Genomic DNA, 23,021 nt, shown 5'->3' on the forward strand with positions numbered 1-23,021 from the left:
GTTGGTGACAACCACTGTGATGAGAGCCCAGTTCTAACCCTGTGGAGTTAGGAAAGAAAGTACCTAAAAGAAAGTGATTATAGATAAAGCAGATCAACATCAGGCCCCCTTCTGCAATATTAAAATAGTTACATTGTTTTATTGTTACAATTACCAAAACAGAATTCTTTTCCCCTAAATTGACAATGATACAGTAATATTATTTAATTAACTTCTCAATTCCAATGAGATCAAAGCTTTATCCTTTGATGGGATTCTCTATTTTCTTTTCTCCAATCTAAAACACTCTCCCTAAGTCCAGGTCATTTGTTTTAAAATTTTAAAACTTACTAAAGTGTTAAGAAAAGAGGGTGCCAGTGTACAATGATTGCCACTATTGGCATGAATGGTAAACAAAACTTTGGACTGTAGGGTTTTGCCAATTGTTAGGGGAAAAAGGATTCAAAAAAACTAAATTCATTTAACTTAATTATGCATTCTAATTGATTCAGAGGCAAAATAATATAGTCTCATTTATAATAATATGCAATTTTATATCCAGACTTTCTCTGAAATTTCCTGCTGAAGAGGTAGAGATGGTTAGCTCTCAGACTCAAAGTTGATCAGTGGTTTCTTGGTTGGTGACAGTATTTATCTCTTGTCTCTGAGATATCTGTCTTGTGGTTTGGCCTTGGGAGTAAAAGATTAAAGGGGACAGAATTTTAAGAAGGGAATTCAAATTTATTATTTCAGTATTGGCAAATTGTTAATCTGTTTTCATCTTGTTTATTAATTGATCTGGTAACCAGACTTTTAATCACTTCAATAGTAAGAAATGAGCATGCTTGAAAATATGTTTATATTTTTCACTGAAATAAGAAGTATGGCATTTCAATTAGGAGAACAGACAACTCAGTAGCCAGACAGAGCATGGTCAGGAGGTAGCTCTGTTGATAAAAGTAATATAAAATTTTTATGTTCGTAAACTCTCCATCCTAGAGGGCAAACTGGAGATAATATTTGTCTTACAAACTTATGGTGAGTTCTAAGTGAGAGATATTGGTGGAGCATATAGCACATGACCCAACCTGAGTAAGCCTGTATTATCCTTAGAAATTATAGAGGTAATATTACACTCCAGGATAAAAGATACAAGTCAGTAATTACAATATACTGTGATAATCACTCTAGCAGTGATATGTTTAGTGATTTATATTTTGGTGCTCTGAGAGCAGAGAAGAGAGAACACTAGATCAAGCCTGAGGATTCCTGAAGGAGGTTCTTTCATTCACTCATTCCTTGAAAAAAACTTAGAGTTTCTAGTAGGTAGCAGGTTTCATTTAGTAACTTCAACAGTGAACACGATAAGGAAGTTTGCTGCTTTTGTGGTCCTTTCTGATGAAGTAGGGAAAAGTGAAATAAATAACTATACAAGTTCATTTCAGAAAGAATAAGCAGTACTTAGAAAATTGATACAGATGTAATGGGGAGGAGCAAGTAAGGAAGTAAATTGAAGAGCATGTCAAGTAAAATGAAGAGATTCTTTTCTACTTGGATCCACTCTTCACCTCTTTTCTTTCTTTCCTTTGCCCTGTTCTGGACATTTAAAGAGATATCTGATCTCTGAGACCCTAGTTGGGTTTGTGGAGAGGAAAGCCTGGTAAGAGGTTAGAGGGAGGGAAGAGAATGAATAGATGGTTTCCTCTTTGATTTTACAATCTGTGCCTACACATGTTAGATTTAAATAGAAGTCAATCATTAATTTTTTTATTCCTGTATTCCATAACAGCTAATTTTATATATAATTAAAACAAATTAAAAATTTGAGATAAATAAATAATTCAGCAGATGAATGAATAAAGAAAATATGGAGGCTGAGGATATAGGGCAATTGGTAGAGTGCTTGCCTCACATGCACAAGGCCCTGCATTCAATCCCTGGCACCACAAAAAGAAGAAGAAGGAGAAGGAGAAGGAGAAGGAGAAGGAGAAGAAGAAGAAGAAGAAGAAGAAAAAGAAAGAAAGAAAATATGGTATATATACATAATGGAGTATCACTTAGCCATTAAAAATGATGACTTTATTATATTTGCCAGTAAATGGATGGATCTGGAGATTATCATACTAAGTGAAGTGAGCCAGTCCCCCTCCCCCCTAAAAATAAAGGTTGATGTTTTCTCTGATATGTGGAAGCCAATCCACAATAAGGGTGGTGGTGGGAGTGGAAGTTTCTTAGATTAAACAAAGGGGGATGAAGGGAGGGGAGAGAGGATAGGAAAAGGAAAGACAATGGAATGAGTTGGACATAATTTTCGCATGTATATATATGAATACATCACAGTGCATTCCATCACGATGAACATCCACAAGAATGCAGTACTAATTAGAATCAGATAGATTTCATGCTTGTATAATTATATCAAATGAATTCTATCCCTATGAATAACTAAAAAGAAACAATTAAAAATAATGTAATATATGTAAAAATAATCCAATGAGATTTAAAATTTAGACTTGGTTAAAATACATACATAAACACTTCCTGCACTTGAATGCTTTTTTTAAAAAAAAATATGAACTGTATTTCTATCTCTTCTGTTTCAAACACATGGCATAATACTTAATGTTAAGATACTAGAAGTATTCCAAGGGTATCCATTATCAGACACATTTAATATAATTTTTCCATGTACATTAGGCAAAGCATTAAGAAGATAAAATAACAGTATATGAAGAGTGGGAAGAAAGGTAAAATATTTTTTATTTACTGGTGATAAGATTGCACTTCAGTTAAATGAAATAAAGCAGAGTATGGAGGGTTTTTTTTTTTTTTTTTTGTCTTTTCTTCTCTGTCCTTGAATTGCAGACCCCAGAGATTGGGCAGTTAATGGTGGGTATTAATTGAGTTTTTACTGAATTGATTGATATATTACTTCAGTAAAGATAGATATTTATAAGATTAAAATTAAAAATAACTGAATTTCTGTTTCATTAAAAATAAACCAAAAATTTATAAATTGCATTAGAAGTGAATCTATTCATTTATAATAGCCAAAATACAAATAATTTGAAGAAAAATCATCATATTACTAAAAAATATTAAAGAATTATGTGGAAAAGACCATGGAATTCTATTGAGAAAAAATAAAACAAAGTCTATTAAATTAGCAGTCCTAGCAGGGAGTAGCTCAAAAGGGTAAACAGAACATTCATCTGCTTCATCTTTAGAATTTAAATTCCTTAAAATGATAGAAATGAGGGGCTGAGGCTGTAGCTCAGTGGCAGAACGCTTGCCTAGCATGTGTGAGGCACTGGGTTTCATCCTTAGCACCATATAAATATAAACGAATAAAATAAAGGCATGCTGTCCATCTACAACTACAAATTTTTTTTTAAATGATAAGTTTTACAGAAATAGCATAATGCTAAAATTGATACAGATTTCTCTCTACCCATCAGAAATTTCAAGACCTTTCAGGAATATCGAAAATAAATGTTATCAACTTTTTGGAAGAAAGGTTTGGAAGATAACATTTTTATAAATAAAACACAAACAGGAAAAAGTCCTTCAGGGAGTAAGCATTGAAAAGACACATATTTTTTAGGGTACTTCACACTCAATAAATAAAGTGCAGAAGGGGTCCCTGGGGCAATTTTCCAAGTATTCGAAAATTGGGTTCAGAAGAGTTGGACCATATGTGACCCTCAGAAATAAAAGAAATAGAGCAGAAATTATTTGACTTTATAAAAAAATTAAAAACCATTTTTCAAAAAAAGAAAAGTGAAATAAATGAGTGTATTGCATTTTTTAAGATAAAAAGAAAACCAAATAATTTTTGAAATGAGATAAAAGACAAAACAACAGAGAAGGCTTTTTTTATTTTTAATTTTCTTATTGTTTTTAGAGAAAATAAAAGTCTATAAACACACACACACATTGAAGAACTTGGATGAATTGGAAAGCATTCTGATATGGCATAAATTAGTAATACAATTCAGTAAGAAGAACATCAAATAAACCAGTAATTAGAAAAAAAAATCAAAAGACAGTCATGGATACTTTTAAATACACATCAATTCTACCTAAATGATACATAATATATATGGATATAACAGTTGTAGAACTCAGAAAATAAAATGAAGCTTTCAGATCTCAGTCTATGGAAAGGTTGGTAAAACCAAAGCTGGTTGAGAACAGAAAGTAATTTATAAAATTGCCACCACTATTATATATTTTATGATTTAATACAAAATATGCAAACATGATTAGAGAGTAAAACTAGGTGACAGATGAATAACTATAAGGAACCCAATGAACATATAAAATCTGTTCATCCTTATTAATAATTGCAGAACTCCAGGTAAAACCACAATAGATCTTTTTTCTAGATCTTTTTAAATTGAAAAAATTGAATATCTTATATTGCTGCAAGTATATGAAACAGATAACCTCCTGTAATCTAAATGGAAATATGTGTTGGTACAGTTTTTGGAGGGCCAATTGATTGTATTAAAAGGAAATATACACATAACTTTAGTAAATCCCCTTACTTCCAATAGTTTTTGTCCAGATATATTTCACATGTACACAGAGTTGCAGTAAGGATATTAATTGCAGCATTGTTTGTAGTAGCACAAAGAGAAAAAGAACTCAAATGTTCATTAGTAAAGAAGATGTTAAATAAATTATGATTCATTCATTCTGCAAGACCAATTCACCCCTTACAAAAAGAATAGTATAAATTTCATCATGGTAATAACTTCAAGATGAATTTTTAAACATTAAATTCAAGTGCTGGCACAATATGTATGTTAAGACATTAGCTATATAAAATTTTAAAAAATTATATAATGCATATAAGCGATTGTACAATGAAAAGTCTGGAAAGATGGATCATTGCCAGTAGAATGAGAAGGAGTTGTTAGAATGTCAGATTAACCCTTATCATTTTGTACTATGCAAGTTTTTTGGACAAAAATTAAGTATTATTGAATGTTTAAATAATTAAATATTAACTAATAAGGAAAGGTATATGTTTTTTTACATGGAGAGGTTCAGTAACATGGTGATAGTTCTTTCTAAATCTCTCTATATTATGTAATATTAGTGTAATTATAAATATAAGTGGCAAAGATCTATAGAAATAATTCTACATGTATTTGTAAAAAATACACATTAAATCTATGTGTTTAAAAATCTAAACATATGCACTGTTTCTTGCCATTGGTTATTATTTCTATTTACAAATTTTAAATTGAAATCTTATTGTTTCAAATTAAAATACTTTGATTTCATGTGGTGTTAGACATTATTATATATTTATTAAAATTTCTCTATTGAATCATGGATTCATGGCTATTTTTTTCTACTGGAATATTGTCTTTACTTATATAAAACTTTTTTTTTAAACTTTATATAAGACCTTTAAGTAGAAAATCTTTATGTACTTTATATGTAAAAATGTATATGATGTATAAGTAAAACACATAAAAAGTGTATGAATAACTTTTTATTCATATAAATCTTTGTATTAAAAACTCTTTATAGATGAAAGATATGGATTCTTTTTATGATGTTGTATTTCCTAACTTTCTCTTTATCTATAATTATGCTTATACTATTTTTAACATAAGTTTTGCACTTGCATATATTCAAATCAATGTTTCCCCTTATGGTTTTTTTGTTTATTTTGTTTTTCTGTTTAAATGACTTTAAAGTTTTGCCCAGTATTTGTGTTTTTTTTTTTTTATAAACATTTACATACATGTTTACCTATCATGTCTTTAGTATTAGCATCATAATATTTGTCACCTTAATTTTACTTTAAGGAATAATATGAAGCTATATTCTACCTTTCTTACTTCTCAAATGGTTATTTAACAATTCTATTGCATTTTATATCTCATACTCTGACTCACTGAGTAGAAATTACAACTTTGAGTTGCAAACCATACTAGAATATGTTTCTGATTTTCATTCTATTACATTCTTATCTGTCTTTTACTGTGCTCATTATGATTCTATCTGCTCTAATACTTTGAAAATCTCTTCTTAATTTTCTTTTTAATTTAAACTTTCAAATACACATATTTTGTATATATATAGGTGTGTATACACACACACAAATTTTTTTTTTTTTGGTACGGGGGATTGAACCCAGGAGTGCTTTACCACTGACCCATGTCCTTAGACCATTTTATTTTATTTTATTTTGAGACAGGGTCTCACTAAGTTGCTGAGACTGGCCTTACCTTGTGATCCTCCTGCCTTAGACCTCTGAGTCATCGGGATTACAGGTTTGTGACACCTGTAATTTTTATTTTTATTTTTAATTTATAGCTTTCTGACTATTTTATAAAATAATAAATTAATTCAAGTGAACCTTATAAACATTTTGTCATGTTTGTCATCCAAGAAAAAAAATACTATACATCGCCTAATTTTGCTTTACATTAAAAGATCCAATTTGGAAAGAACCACTTTCTTTATGGATATTGAGTCTTATAGTAATGGACAAGGAACATATCCTAGTTTATTCAAATATGTTTTTAGGTCTTTAATTAAAATTGGTATTTTGAACTATGGATCTCACACATTTCTTGTTGAGTTTAAAATTGTCATTTTCATTTTTAGTTGTGGGCATCAAGAAACAAACCATTGTTCTTTATATTGTCTTAATGGCTACTGTTGATGCTTAGGAAAAACATTATTTTTTTCACGTGTGCTTTTTACTGAGTTTCTAAATTTTATTATTCTTATTGATGGTTATCCAGTTGATTCTTTCGGGCTTTCAGGGAAACAATATTATCAATTGAAAATAACATGCTTTACAGAAATGCTGCATTTGAGTGTCTTGTTCTGATATTAATAGCTCTAGTGTTTCACAGTAAGCCTGATGTTGGTATTTGCTAGACAGATAGATAATCAAATTTACCTGTGTATATGACTCAGAGAGGCTGTGCAGCTGCCGTTTTTGAACTATCTTTTCACTGTTTCTTACCATTGCCTTTTTCAACAGAGACGGTCTTGACCTTACTTCTTTGCATGTGAAATATGTGTTTTAACATATTCTCCTGTCCTGCTAAGACTATAACATTTTATCCCTTAAACCTTTAAGTTCCACTGAGAATTTTCCAATAAGCTGTCAAACTTCAAGTCACTCATCTATCTTTTTTGTCTCATTTCACATGTGCTTGCGTCTGCTGCATGAAAATTTTATTTTAGATTTATATTAATCTTCTGCTGCTGTCTGCAATTTGATCTTAAGCTGAGTATTAAAGGAGTCAGGGAACATTTTAAAAGATGTACAGTTCTTGAATATACTGAACAGCAGTCATTACAAATACTGATGAGACATTCTTATGAAATAAAATCATAATAGATATTCTCTCATGAGTTCTCAGAAATCGGGTTCCTCTGAAGTACAAGGTACTTTGACATCATGACATCTAATGACAGATGATGGTAGTCCTATTTCTGAGATGGTTTTGAAAAACTCTCTTGTTTAGTTCGGTGGATTTTATCCTAAGGTAATTTGTGAAGGAAGGGACTGAAACATACAAAGCAATTTTCCCCAAGTTGTTCATGATTCTCCCTGCTTCTTTTTCTCTCATTGTTTCCATTCTTTTATTGCTTTTATTCTACACCATCTTTTTTCAAGTTCTTTCTTCTTCCCAAGCAACTTTGTTATGTAAACCCATATATTAAACAGCTTTAAGTCAACACTCTGAAAGTGAAGGCACTTGATATTATATATTGCTAACAACTTCAAGTTAATACACTGATAAAATACACTCATTCCCAAATTGGAAAAACAATCTATTTTTTTTTTTTTTGAGAATTAGGACAAATAAAATGAAATTCTTGGAGGAACCAATGATTTATGATCCTTTTTAGACATTTCTTGGTTTTATTTTGATATCTTGTTGTTTGCTAATTCTGTCATATTGGTATAGACACTGAAACTCAGAAAAACTTTTACTAAAATAACTGCCTGGTCATGATTATGAAGAAGTTGAAATAGAACAAAGAGAGGAATTGGCTAAAAGAAAAGAGAAGCTTACTTAAACTCAGTCAGCATAACATTTAAGATGGTATATTTTTACATTATTATAAAATTTAAAATTTATGTTAAAATATACATTTTCACACTCATGACTGAAAATAGAGAGATTGCGGAACATGCAGAAAGGGAGAAAATAAAGAAATGTCTTCATTCTAATGGAGAAAAGCTGCCGGAGCACTTGGGCCTTTCTTAAGCAGAACTCTGCTGTAATCAAGGTTTGTTTTAATTCATCCTATGACTTTTTGCAACCCTCCACACCTGGTATCCTCATCTCACCTCTTGGATTTCCAAGTGCTTACTTTGGAAGATCGGAGCTCTCCCCTTTTTTCTTACCATTAGAATTTGGCCACTTATACTTATTTTGGGGGTTCTGGATTTTGATTAGTTGAAAACAGATGGTGTCTGAGTCAGGGCATAGCGTACTGGGAAAAGAAATTTAGCATAGACTATAGTATTAGAATATGGTAAGGGAAATTTTCAAAATTCTAACTGAGTTGGCTTGAAGATTTCTTGTTTCTGCTTCTCTCTACCTTTTCTACATCTGTTAACCCCTCACCAAAGCATTCAGTTGTCTTTTTTATTTTTTCTCTCGTCTCTCTTATTGTTAACTGGCTTCACCACTGCACAATTTTTCAGGAAAATACCTTGATTGACCCTACTCTTTTTTTTTTTTTTTTTTAATGCTAGGCCATTGTTGCCAGGCTGATCAACCTCTCCTTCCTGAAATGTCTACCCACTTTCCAAAAAATGTGGCTGTAGATGACAAGAACCCAGAGGATCAGGGACTGTTGGCAAGGCAAGATTTCCTTTGAAGAGGCTGTGGGCAGGGAGGCAAGGCTTGTATCTGGAACAGATGTTTTGGGACATTCATGAGTCTTGAAGCTCTTCAGACTTCCAGGCTGCCCTGCTGAGTGACTGGTGAGTTTGGCAGCACATTTTGCTTCTTTTAGCTAATCCAGTGGGTTTGGAAGACACAGAGGGATTCTGAGAATGCTTTCCTCAGCATGAGTTGCATGCTGTAAATTTCACTTGAGAATGCTCCCTCTCCTGAAGTGATGATTATATTCTGACCAAATCCGGAAACAACTCTACTTCCTACATGAACTAAGTGAACCCTGACCGGCACACATGCCTCTAAATGTGTTCTATTGATTATATAACTTATCTTAAGAGATAGGTCAGTTCAGGCACAGTCTCTGTCACACATTTCCTCTCGCTATTGGTGACCAATAGACTTACTCACATGTGAGTTGATATAAGTAAACCTTGATAAGAAAGAAATTCCGTCCCCTGCTTAAGGATCTGCGCGAAAATAGACAAGGATAAGGGGAAGGAGGTCAGTTGTCCCTTCCAAGGCGCAGAGCTTTAATCTGAAAAGCCCCAAGCCGCTGATTGCCCAGGGTTGCAAAGACCTAGTCACTTTGGTCGTCTGCCTCTTTCTGTGTATGCGCAGGCGCTACTCTGTCTCTCTCTCTTACACACACACACACACACACACACACACACACACACACACAGAGTCACTTGCCTTTTTATTCATGAAACTTGTTTGCTATTGTCAAACCTGAATTTCTTATGTGCTCCTAGCATAAAGCGTAATTTTCGGGGGTGTTGAATCAGTCTCACGCTTTTCCCCATCTGTATCATCGTTCAAACAGGCGTTCAGACAGTGTATCCATGAGTTTTAGGGTATTTGTTTCGTTTGGACGAACTCACTAGCTTAAGCTCTGTGTGTGTGTGCGTGTGTCCGTCCCTTACCCTATCTTCTCTAGTACACACATATGCCAAGTCTCCCTCGCAACAAGTCCAAATAAATGTCCCCAAGGGCTGTTGAGTTCAATGTCACGCTGGGCAGAAGCGGAGCAAGAGTGGAGGAGAGTGAGTGGCGGGCGGGCGGGGAGAGACTCTTTCCGGCCAGCAGAGGGCAGCCGAGGGGAGGCGCTGGCGCGTGAGGGCTGAGCTGAGCCTCGCCTCGCCCCGCTCCAGCAGCCTCAGCATCAGCACCAGGCGCGGCGGAGCCCGGAGCGCAGCCACTGAGGGCAGCGGCGGCGGCGGGAGCCAGGCGCGCAGCGAGCAGCGGCGCGGGCGGGAAGCAGCAGCCGCCGCCGCCGCCGCCGCCGCCGCGACGGGCAGCCGAGTTTACCGGCAGCCGGCTTGGGCCCCTGCCCCTCGGCTTCGTGCCTCGGGCGCCGGGCGGCCGGCGAGTCTGGAGTCCGCGCAGTCTCCTGCCGCGTCCTCCGGGCATGGAAGGAGGCGGCAAGCCCAACTCCTCGTCTAACAGCCGGGACGATGGCAACAGCGTCTTCCCCTCCAAGGCGCCCGCGACGGGCGCGGGGCCGGCCGCGGCCGACAAGCGCCTGGCCACCCCGCCTGGGGGTGGAGGGGCCGGCTCGAAGGAGCACGGCAACTCCGTGTGCTTCAAGGTGGACGGCGGCGGCGGCGGCGAGGAGCCGGCGGGGAGCTTCGAGGACGCCGAGGGACCTCGTCGGCAGTATGGCTTCATGCAGAGGCAGTTCACCTCCATGCTGCAGCCTGGGGTCAACAAATTCTCCCTCCGAATGTTTGGCAGCCAGAAGGCGGTGGAGAAGGAGCAGGAAAGGGTTAAAACTGCAGGCTTCTGGATTATCCACCCTTACAGTGATTTCAGGTGAGGGCTCCCAGTCGCCGCCCCACCCTCCTTTCCAGGCGCGCTCTCCAACACCCTTCTCTGTTCTTGGGAGGGGGCACCCCAGGGACTCAAAGTCTGGGGGTGTTGGGCAGGAGGTGAGTAGCCCTGGCGGCTGCTACTTGGGCAGACAAGGCTCTACTCTTCTCCAACTAGTTTCCACCCAGTAGGGGTTTGAATGGTGAGATCCTGTTGCCACCAAGCCCCGGGGAAACTGTTCTCTGTTTTGTGAACTTTGGGGACAGATCTTGGAATGGTGAAGGCCATGGTGATCCCGAGAAGGAAGGATGCTAAGTTGTACCAAGGAAACTTTTACTTCAGTGATGGGAGGAAGAGGGCAGACACCCTTCCTAGTGCCTCTCCCTCAAGATATCCGTCCTTCCCCAAAAGGAGAAATGCTGCTCTAGGGTTCAGGAGAGGGTGGGATAGCTGGAGACGGTAACTCACAGGTCCTTGGGGACCTCTCGCCCCTGAGGAGTGTTAATCTGTTGTTCTTATGCTTATTCGCACCGGGTATCCTCATCGCATTTCTTCAGAATAGTGGCTGGCAGGCGGAGGAAGGGTAATTTGCGCTTGGATAGGCGCTGACTTGACGTTTCAGTGGAGTGGGAACTGCCAGGCTGGGCAGGAGCTGACAGGAAGCCTGGAGTTCCTGAAACAGAGACAGGGGGCGTTTCCAGAGCCCCCTTCCTGAAATAGAGCTACACCCTTTCTTGACCTTGACAATGAGTCTATTTCAGAAATCTCTTTCTTGTTTCCCAGCTCTGGAGGAAGGGCAACAGAGCTGTTAGCAGGAGAACTCTGCTTCGGAGTATGAAAATTAAGACGTTTCCTGATCTCATTCATTGCCCAAATATTCATTCGGTTACAAGCATGTTTATAGATTGTCAAATGAAGGTCGTGAAGAAGATCCTATTAGCGTACACATATCGTGCTGTCACGTTATATTAGCTCCTGAACAGGGCAGGGCTTTCCTTTTGAAAATCAAAAAGTAGTAACTCTGGATGGTATTTATTTATTTATTTAACTGAACTCTTTTGAAAAAGAGAAATGAATCAACTAAAGGAGTTTGAAAGCATACCGAGCAGTTTTAATAGACTTCTATTAAACAGCAAACAAATATAGCATAAAATGCAGCATTATTTTGAATCCTGTTTAGAAACTAAGGGAAATTGCAATCAACAGTATGCTTTAATGGGAGCTGTCCATAGTTCTGAATGACATTAGCTGTTTGGAAAACCCATAGTCCCGCCAAACAAAGCCTTAAAACGACTGTCTTTGCGTTCCCTGAGATATTTATCCGTCCCAGAAATCAGTAGCCTCAGTCATTTATACATAGAGCAAATGTATTTTACAAAAGGTTCAATTTTAAGGTACTTATTTGCAAAATACACTGCAAAGTTTAAAGGAAAATTTATAAAAGCTAATGACATCTGTGGTCCATAGATCACAAAGAGTTTGGTTGAGAGAATATTCATACTGAAAGGACCTACTAAATAATCAAACATGTTTCCTCGATTAGGAAGATACTTAAAGCAGCAAACCTATAAATGACCTTGATTTAAGACAAATTAGATTGTCATGCTATTTAGAATTTCAAAGCTTGGAATCAAGAGTAGAATACTGTCTCTTCTTTAATTCCCCATAGAAAGATCTTGCAACTCATATTACATTTTTTTTTAAAAATGGAAACATACTTCAGTATTAAAAACAAAAACGAAAGTGGTTTATTTTCAGAAATATGTGACATTCAACAGTAACATGCAAATAAAATGCTAAGCTTTGTTTATTTAATTTTACACTCCTTTGAATGATTATATGTGATAATTTTATTTCTTCAGCAATGTGAAAAGCACAACACTTTTAAAGTGATAGCATATATCAAACAATAAAACTTTTTTTCCTACTTACTAGATACAAACATAAGGCCATCTTTCAGGAATTAGAATAATGTGCCAAATTCCTTTGAATGAATGAAGTAAAGAGATTCTCTCACATTTTTCCAAGAAGGTCTTGAGAGAAAAAAATATCTCTAAAAATAAACATTGTTGCTGAACACAGGAAGAATTTGACATCTTGTGATGTATTTCAAAGAAATAGAAAATCACTAAAAAGTGAGCTAATACACTAAATAAACTCCAATGTAGAGTAGTATAGAATATTTGATTTTCCCTTGTGTAAATGGAAAAAAAGAAAATGGCAGACATAAATATTCATTATTATTTAGGTTTTTAATAGTATAAGATATCTGAAAAATAAAATCTAAAATTCATAATTACAACATACACTGGTTTTCTAAAACAGCAGAAGTAATCATATGCTTATTTGCATTCAGAAGACATTTACATATTGTTATTGTTTTATTGTTTTTGTATGATTTCAATACCAGCATAAACTTTGACATGTCAGCATAATTTAGCAAACAAAGCAAAAGTCTGAAAGATAAAATTGGAGCAGTAATTTTTTTCTGTAGGAAAAGCAATGTGTGAATAATATTCAGCAGATACTCCAAATTTGTGGTCATGATTTGTTCACCTCAGTCTTTCCCTAAAGAAAATGCTTGAAGGAAGAGGAATTGCCGTAATTCCTAAAATGCTAAACTTAATTATTTAGCAACTGAGTGACACACAAGAATAGATTTCCATGGGGGGGGGGTAGATTTTGAAAATAAAGATTTCTAGACTATTTTTTCCTTGACACTTTCATCAGCCTCTGGATGACCAGGGAAGTTTGCTGAGTATGCTTATTGCTCACCCCCACAAGCAAAGTGTAGCATGACCCTGCACTCTAGGTCATGTCATGACTTAATACTTTTGCTAATGTTCCAGTTTCCCTTCTCAGGAAGACTTCTAAGGCTGGTTCCTTTCCACTTCCCTCTAGGGGCAGGGCTGTGCTCCTGCTGAGACTCCCAGAGAGCTAGTTAGTGCCTCTTTCACCCACCAGAGCCCAAGAGTGCTATTGCTGTGTCTGGCAGGTAGTTTTCTTCAACCTCCGGTGTAAGTAGGGCAGAGACACTGTATTTCCCTTCTTTCTCTGGAGAGGATGATGTTAGAAACCCTCAGGGAGTAAAGAAGAGCCCCAAAATATTGATACTGTAACAAATAACTGAGGGGAAGCTAGAGAATTTAGTGAAAAAAAAATCTTGTTTTTGTTTTTACTACAAAATGTAAGCAACCAGACAAGGGAAGATATAAATAGGTACTTCAAAAAATTTTTTTTGCAGAGATCTTATGTATTGAGGGCATGCTCTCAGTCTTATGTGAACCACACATACATAGTTGATTTCAAGATTAAATATAGGTCTTTACAATTTCTATTAGAGATTATATATTTATTACAATTTTACATTTTATTTATTTAATGGAAATGACACTGGTCAATTACTGTGCTTTCACAGCCAACTGATAGTTATAAGATAATTATTCAAATGAAAGAATATTTAGAATCCTTTTGTGGATGACTTGTGCATGTGAGTATGTGCACTGTGCTCATGCACAGTGCTGGGGATCGAACACATGCATGGGAGGACTTCATGCATGGGAGACAAGTAATTTTTATTATGCCAGCAATTTACCTTGGAAAAATTTATTATAAGAGGGCTTGCTGTTTTAGGGATTTTGATGTTATATTTTTGGATTATGTTTACACAGAGGGCTCTTTTAGAAATAATACTTCTACTCTATATAGAGACCAGCTGACATTTTGCCCCTCATAATGCAAGAGATTTTGTGTTTTGACTTTTTATTTCCTCTGCTGCTTTTCATCATTATTGTGAATAACTGTGAAAAGCTTACTGTGCCGGTAAGTATTCAGAGACTCTGGAGGCGAGAGATGGGGGTCACTTCCTGAAGCTATTGTACTTCTGGCCTTCCATCTCTGCCCTGGAGTGCATCCATCTATACTAATGTTAGTGGTCACTGACGTGTTCACTAGGGAAAGTAGGTTTCACCCGTATTCTACCCATACAGAGAGACCAATTGCTTCTGGGAGCTTCTCACAAGAAAACAATTCAACCTACTGGGGTTTAAAGTCTAATTAGCCTACTGTTATATTATCTTTAGACTGAAACTGTCTGCATTATCCCAGCAATGCATCTTGTGTTTTCCAAATCAACAGAGTCAAATAAACCATAAGGCTTTACTTACTTGTTTCCACATTCCATTAATATTTTTATAGTTTAAGTTTTTCTTAGTGGCTTTAGCATCTATGAAACTCAATTAAAGTGAAATAATTTAAAAGATTGGAAGGTATTAATTTATTGTTACCTTTTCTTAGTATACATAAATCTTAAAATTTTAGCAGATATTTCACTATTAAATTATATTTTATAAACATTACATTGATGTGATATTATTAAAATATTACAAGGTATTTTTTGGTTTATTTTTCTGAGAAAATTTCCTCTTAAACCTACTTTTGAAGTAGGTTGACATTTCTGTTAAGATATGTCCAGTCTAATTTAGGACAGAAAATCTAAATTTTCCTTCATTTCTATCATCAGAAAGTGATAAAAGTGATCTCAAAAGAAGATTTAATATTAATTATTCTGCTTAAAATCCTTAAGTTGCTTGCCATTACTAGGAAACTTCCACTGAGCCAAAAAATCCTGAATAATCACAACCTATTTATGCAACTTCATCTCATGCCACTCCCTCTCTCCTTCCATCCCTCATCCCACAAACACTGTGCTCCACCCCTCAGGTAAAATTTCAGCTCCTAGAACAAGCTGAGTTCTCTCCTGATTTTGATGAGTCATTTAACCCCATTGTTTTGAATTCTCTTTTCAGTTGTCATTACTCCATCCAACTAGTTTCGAATCACCATTTAGATTTTAGTTTTATCATATGATCACATTCATTTTATTTTCCATCTAGATCATCATTTGTAGTCTAGTGATGAATTATATTTTCTATCTAGGCTTCTTGTTTCCTCAGAATTTATGATTATATGTGTATTCTTCCACTAGAATTTAAGCCTGATTTCCTCATTGATCTTATTCAGTTTTACATTCCAAATGCTTTAAAAGTAAACGTAATAGACTTTTCCTACCAAGCTTTCTTAATTTTTAACAGTTTTTCAGATATAATCCATCTATTATACAATTATCTCATTTAAAGAGTAAAAGTCATTGTACACTCACAGAATTGTATAACCATCACCACAAAACAATTCTAGAGCATTTTATCACTCCAAGAGGATTCTTCATACTTATTAGCCTTCACTTTTGTCTCTTCTTCCATGCTCCCCCTTAAGGCACGAATCTACTTTCTGTCTCTACAGTTTTTTTTTTTTTTTTTTGTTTGTTTGTTTTTAGAGAGAGAGAGAGAGAGAGAGAGAATTTTTTAATATTTAGTTTTCAGTGGACACAACATCTTTATTTTTTATTTTATGTGGTGCTGAGGCTCGAACCCAGCGCCCCGCGCATGCCAGGTGAGCATGTTACCGCTTGAGCCACATCCCCAGCCCCTGTCTCTACAGGTTTCAAAAATTTTATTCTGGACATTTCATATCAGTGAACCACATACATACTCCTTGCTGGCTTCTTTCATTGAGCATGTCTTTTCAAGACTAATCTATATTATAAATTTTTTCAGTATCTTATTTCTCTCTTTTTTTTTTTTTCTAAATACTATCTCAGTGTATGAAGTTGTCATCTTTGGTTTATCCATCCATCAGCTGATATACATTTAAAATATGTCTACTTTTTAGAAATTATGAATACTTCTGATAGGAATATTCATATACAAGTTTTGATACAGGGATATATTTTAATTTCTCTTAGAAATTAAATTGGTGAGTCAATATAACAGACTTCTAATGAATATTTATTGAATAACTAGACACTTAGTCTCCTACCTTGACATGTACATATTTAACCTTGGAGTTAATAAATCCAGATGGAGGAAGGGAAAGCTCTATTCTTTCCTCACTGTCACCTGCAACTGCATGCCCCAATTATTATATTTTCCTGCCTGATGCACAAATGAATACATAAAACTGCAGAGAGGTTAAGTAGCATGAATACGACGACACAGATAAACAGTAAGAACTGGGCCAGGAATTCAGTTCCTTGTGAATCTTAATTCTATCTCTTCAACTCTTACCTAATAAGAAATAAGGCTGCCAGTATAAATAATTCTCCAAACCTTTAGGGAAACATGATGGATTAAATCTAATCATTTATACTTCCTCCTTTTTGAAACCATTCCAAAATAATATGAAAAAACACTCAGACATGTAGATCAGTAGAAGAAAGAGAAGACAGCAAAGAATAAGATATCTTAACCACATTTTGAGAAATAACTGATGGAGAAATTTTCCTGTTTCCACAATTCTTCATCCATTGAACCCAAAAGAGCCTGGAACTTGAAAGTGCCAATAAAGAAATAATTTCAGGAAAGCCAGGCTGAAAACAAAACTAAATAAGGGTTTCCTTAGTGAATGCAGAACTCTCAGTGCTGCCATTTAGAATGCTTGGAGCCAGGTCAGTTCTCCCCAAGCAGAAAACTAGAGTAAAATACTGCTAATGGGAGACATTTCAAAGTCATCCGGTAAAAAAAAAAAAAAAATCTTGTTTATCAGCTAATCATTCTGTAAAAGACCCTCATATATTCATAGAGACTGTAATTGTATTTTTTGTCATTGTATTGTTTAATATGAACTGAAAGCAAAATATTGCCAACCTCTTGAGAAAAAGCTCCACCATGAAAGGAAAAAGAAAAAGAAAGTCCAGAGGACACAGAGAGGTATTGAAATGACAATACAAAAGAGAAATGACAACATTATAAAAAAATGCCCTAATATTATATTCTGAAAAAGTTACTGTTTCTGTACACTCACTGAGGATAGTATGCTGTGAAAATAATGGCAAGTGATTAAAAAGAGTTCTTCCATAAAATGAGTTGATAAAGTCTAGGAAGTTTTTCATAACTATGGCAAAAAGAAAATTCAGATAAAAATAAAAGAAAATATGGAAAAATAAAGAATTATTTCATAAGGTTAAAATCTATCAAAAGGAGTTCTAGAATGAGAAAAAAATAAAATTGGACATGTGGAATTAAGATAGACATTTTTAAAAGAAAGTTTTCAGCTAGTAGCAACTGAAATGTATATTCTGAGAGATTCTAAGCACTAGGCACCATCAAAGACTCCAGGAAGAATCAGCACATAGAAACTTCAGAACACCAATGAGTCAGAACAAATAATATTAAAACTTTCCTAAGATAAGGTTATATATCAAGAAGTGGTAACAATCCAGTAAGTTAAATGATAATAAAGTCTACAGAATCTGATCCAGTTATGTCTAAAATAATTCTATACTTTGCCATAAAATGAAGACTAATTAGACATTTAGAATTTAAAAATGCAAGTATTAACTACTTATATACCCTTTGTTAAAAAATTACCAGATCATATGCTCCAACAAAACATGGAATTATATGAAAACAACGTGAAGACATGGAAGACAGGAAATGGGATATCACAGAGAAGAACTTTAAAATGAGTCCCAGGAGTATACCTGAGTAAGAAGGAGACAAGGGTAGACAGAGACAGGGAAGAAGAAGGCACTGGAAGGAGGTCTTCTGGGAAGAAAGAATAGATATAAATATTTGAAAAATGACATTAATAGATTAATAGATATTCCAGCATAATAATATTACATAATAATATTATTATAATATTGCAGCATAATTATATTATATATTCTTTTTGATATCCCTTTTGTTACTCTCTGATGATAGGAATGAAGGACAGCTTAAATATTCTGTCCTAAATCATCCTGTGCATATCTTTTATTTTCTTTTTAACATCTTAATTTCTGTTTATTTATAAGAGGTGCTAAGGATGGAACCCAGTGCCTCATGTGTGAGGCAAGCACTCTGCCACTGAGCTACAACCCCAACCCAGCCTGTGAATACCTTAATAGGAATGTCAACCTCAGTCCTTCTGTATCAGAGCTTTGTAATGTTTTGAACAACCAATAAAAAAAAAAGAAGTGTCTTAACTGGCATCAGTATTAATTAATATTCATAGTTAATATTTATAGGATTCTTACAAGTCCATAGTAATAATTTTATTTCCTGAGATTTTTCCACAATATGATAAAAAGTAACACACAAAGATATTTGTTGCAGCACTATTTATAATATCAAAGTATTGGAAACAAATTGGAAGGTCCAAAATTAGTAGTTGCTTACTCTGCAAGTGTGTATTGTATGTGTGTGTGTGTGTGTGTGTGTGTAATTAGGCTTATTAATTTTTTGGAGTTACAGCCAAGGTCTTGAAAAAAAATCATGTCTATATAAATAAGATCGCCAAGTTGTAAATATAGAGCATGCCAATATGCTTCTTTGCTTTAACTGAGTAGTCAGTTATTAGGTTAAATAGAATAATACTGTGAAGAAATTATCTGATTAACTAGAAAGGCTGATGAAATAATTTTATCAGCCCAAATTGGGTGAAATGTATTAGATAAATTCTGTTTTTCTTTCTTTTGGGGGGATTGGGGTGGGGAAGGTTATTAGGGATTGAATCCAGGGAAGCTTTACCACTGAGCTACATCCCACATTTAAAAATTTTTTATTTTGGGGGAATGTCTCACAAAACTGCTAAGGGTCTTGTCAAGTTGCTGAGGCTGGCCTGGAACTTAGAATCCTCCTGCCTCATATTCCCAAGTTTCTGGAATTAGATAGTAATTAATTAATAATATTGTTAAACTATTAATGTAATCTTTCTGTAAAGTTCTCCAGATAACATTCTATGTTCTATAAAATGTTGCAGTATTAAACACTTGAAAATAGATTTTAGGAAAATTTCTGATGGCATTGAGATGAGTGTACTACTTACTGTTAATGTTCATTTTCATAAAAAAATGGCATTATTAAACCATTTGGGATGTTATTTCAAATCATTTAAAGTTACATATGAGCCAAATAAGATGAGTCATAACCTGCTAAATTCTATCATTTTATTTTTATTGTCAAATTTAATAGTCTTTGAAAAATGGTTATTTAGAAATATAATTTAAAAATTTGAGAAATATTGCAAATTTGACAGAATGTGTTTAAAAATCTTTCTTACATAATTTCTAGAACAGATGCCATTTATTATCCTTGCAGACTAGTTTAGCCTTGTTATTTTTTTAGAATACAGAATATACCTTATTAAAAATTGTACTGCTTATTGTCTTCACAAAGACTAAAAAAATAAAAGTTATATCCTTAGTGCATACAGGGAGAACAAGGGTTCCTTATTTTTATTTTTAATTGAAGAGTCATTCATTGCTTAAATACTTATTTTTATAACAGTATTATAAAATAATACTTATTTTAATAAAAGTTACTGAGAAGTAAATTTGATAATTTTGTTGAATAACCATGTAAGTGAATTAGGATGAAGATTGAAGACAGATGTGTTATCTGAATGCAGGCTTAATTTTAATATATAAAGTAGAAATTTTGGAGTTCTGTTTACTATGACTATAAACTATACTAATCATTCATGGTTATTCATTTCTGTTATTGTTTCTTAGTCTCCCAAACACATGGAAAACTTCAAGACTCAAATTAAAATTGTGAACCCTCTACCTTGCAAAAGTGCATATATTTGCAACATTTAGTCTATGATTTTAAGATATTCAAGCACATTTATTTTGGGGCCTCTAGTTAAGACTTCCCAAACTATTTAATATTGTAAAACAGAAATAAAGACACCAAAAACAGTTCATGGAATATAAAGGAAGCAAAGTTTTACTTGGACAACCAGTTTTAGAATTAGAGTTGTAGCTAGAGAGACTTGGAAAGAGAGGGTTGGGGTGGGGAATGAATATCCCCTATCAACCAAGTGGTTGGTTTAGTTTGGAGGCTAGACACCTGGTCACCAAGGATTGCATAGAAAAGTTTTATTCTGGATGAGTCAGTAAGTGCAATAAAGCACAAAATTATAACTATAAATATACTTGGTGAGGGAGGAGGCTGAATTATTTTTTTGCAAATGATGCTTACCTACCTTAACAATCTTTTTAAATCAATTGATAAATGATAGAAGTAAATGCAAAGCTCAGTAAGATGGCTGATTATAATTTAAATATATGAAAATATATTGGTAACTTTTCTATACATCAACAACTATGATTAAGGATGTATACAGAAAATGTAATGCCACAGACTACAAAAGCCAAAATGCACACTATATGCCCTAATTTGAAATTTGAAAAATAGTATTAATTGACTAAAATATTTGAGTAAAATCAGTTTTTATTACTTTACAGCAAAGTAAAATTTGAATTTGGGTTTAAATGTATAAATGGTCCCAATAAATAAAACTACAGTCCCTAGAAATATGTAGATAGTTAATTAGTGCATTATTAAATAATATAATTGTGGAGAAGAGATTTTCATCATCTGACTCCAAAGACTCTGTCACATTTCTAAAGTTCAATTTGAAAACACAAACATACATGCACATACACGTATATGCATATAAGTAATCTATATAAATACAAATGAGATTTATAAATTCTTAAAAATACATAAGCTAATAATTTATCTTAAAGAGAAATATATGATTCCTTTCCAAGCACATGGAAGCAAGGATGATCTCTACAGTATTTTTCATAACTGTAAAAAGTTATAAACAGTATAACTTCGGCAAAATTTCAACCCTGTTCTGAATTTCTGGTTATTAGTTCTTCTCCATTTCTGCCTTATTTTTCTGCATAGACCTTGTAGTAATTATCACAGCAATTTTTTTGTTTATTTACTTTGTTCATTTATTATTGCTCATCATCTGGAATTTAAGCCTCTATAGGGTAAGAATTTTTTTTTTTTTAATTTTTTATTGTTGGTTGTTCAAAACATTACAAATTTCTTGACATATCATATTCCACACTTTGATTCAAGTGGGTTATGAACTCCCACCTTCACCCCATACACAGATTGCAGAATCACATCAGTTACACATCCATTGATTTACATATTGCCATACTAGTGTCTGTTGTGCTCCACTGCCTTTCCCATCCTCCCCCCTCCCCCCTCCCCACCTCTCCCCTCCCCTCCCCTCCTCTCTCTCTACCCCCTCCACTGTATAACCCTGAGGGTCTCCTTCCATTTCCATGCAATTTCCCTTCTCTCTCCCTTTCCCTCCCACCTCTCATCCCTGTTAAATGTTAATCTTCTTCTCCTGCTCTTCGTCCCTACTCTGATCTTAGTTACTCTCCTTATATCAAAGAAGACATTTGGCATTTGTTTTTTAGGGATTGGCTAGCTTCACTTAGCATAATCTGCTCTAATGCCATCCATTTCCCTGCAAATTCTATGATTTTGTCATTTTTTAATGCAGAGTAATACTCCATTGTGTATAAATGCCACATTTTTTTATCCATTCATCTATTGAAGGGCATCTAGGTTGGTTCAACAGTCTGCTATTGTGAATTGTGCTGCTATGAACATCGATGTAGCAGTGTCCCTGTAGCATGCTCTTTTGAGGTCTTTAGGGAATAGACCAAGAAGGGGAATAGCTGGGTCAAATGGTGGCTCCATTCCCAGCTTTCCAAGAAATCTCCATACTGCTTTCCAAATTGGCTGCACCAATCTGCAGTCCCACCAGCAATGTACAAGTGTACCCTTTTCCCCACATCCTCGCCAGCACTTGTTGTTGTTTGACTTCATAATGGCTGCCAATCTTACTGGAGTGAGATGGTATCTTAGGGTGGTTTTGATTTGCATTTCTCTGACAGCTAGAGATGGTGAGCATTTTTTCATGTACTTGTTGATTGATTGTATGTCCTCCTCTTAGAAGTGTCTGTTCAGGTCCTTGGCCCATTTGTTGATTGGGTTGTTTGTTCTATTATTGTCTAATTTTTTGAGTTCTTTGTATACTCTGGATATTAGGGCTCTATCTGAAGTGTGAGGAGTAAAGATTTGTTCCCAGGGTGTAGGCTCCCTATTTAACTCTCTTATTGTTTCTTTTGCTGAGAAAAAAACTTTTTAGTTTGAGTAAGTCCCATTTGTTGATTCTAGTTATTAACTTTTGTGCTATGGGTGTCCTATTGAGGAATTTGGAGCCCGACCCCACCGAATGTAGATCGTAGCCAACTTTTTCTTCTATCAGACGGCGTGTTTCTGATTTGATATCAAGCTCCTTGATCCATTTTGAATTCACTTTTGTGCATGGCGAGAGAAAGGGATTCAGTTTCATTTTGTTGCATATGGATTTCCAGTTTTCCCAGCACCATTTGTTGAAGATGCTATCCTTCCTCCATTGCATGCTTTTAGCCCCTTTATCAAATATAAGATAGTTGTAGTTTTGTGG

General features: G+C 34.9%; 1 protein-coding gene across 1 annotated transcript in view; it reads left to right on the forward strand.

Annotated features, from left to right (window-relative positions):
* Positions 1-10,287: 10,287 nt before the first annotated feature.
* Hcn1 (hyperpolarization activated cyclic nucleotide gated potassium channel 1) overlaps positions 10,288-23,021 on the forward strand; it is a 359,023-nt gene continuing 346,289 nt past the window's right edge. The window contains exon 1 of the mRNA XM_027954427.2: positions 10,288-10,691. Coding sequence (XP_027810228.2) covers positions 10,288-10,691 — 404 coding nt within the window. The remainder of the gene's footprint in view (positions 10,692-23,021) is intronic.

This window comes from Marmota flaviventris, chromosome 5, assembly GCF_047511675.1.
Source record: "Marmota flaviventris isolate mMarFla1 chromosome 5, mMarFla1.hap1, whole genome shotgun sequence".
Classification (NCBI taxonomy): domain Eukaryota; kingdom Metazoa; phylum Chordata; class Mammalia; order Rodentia; family Sciuridae; genus Marmota; species Marmota flaviventris.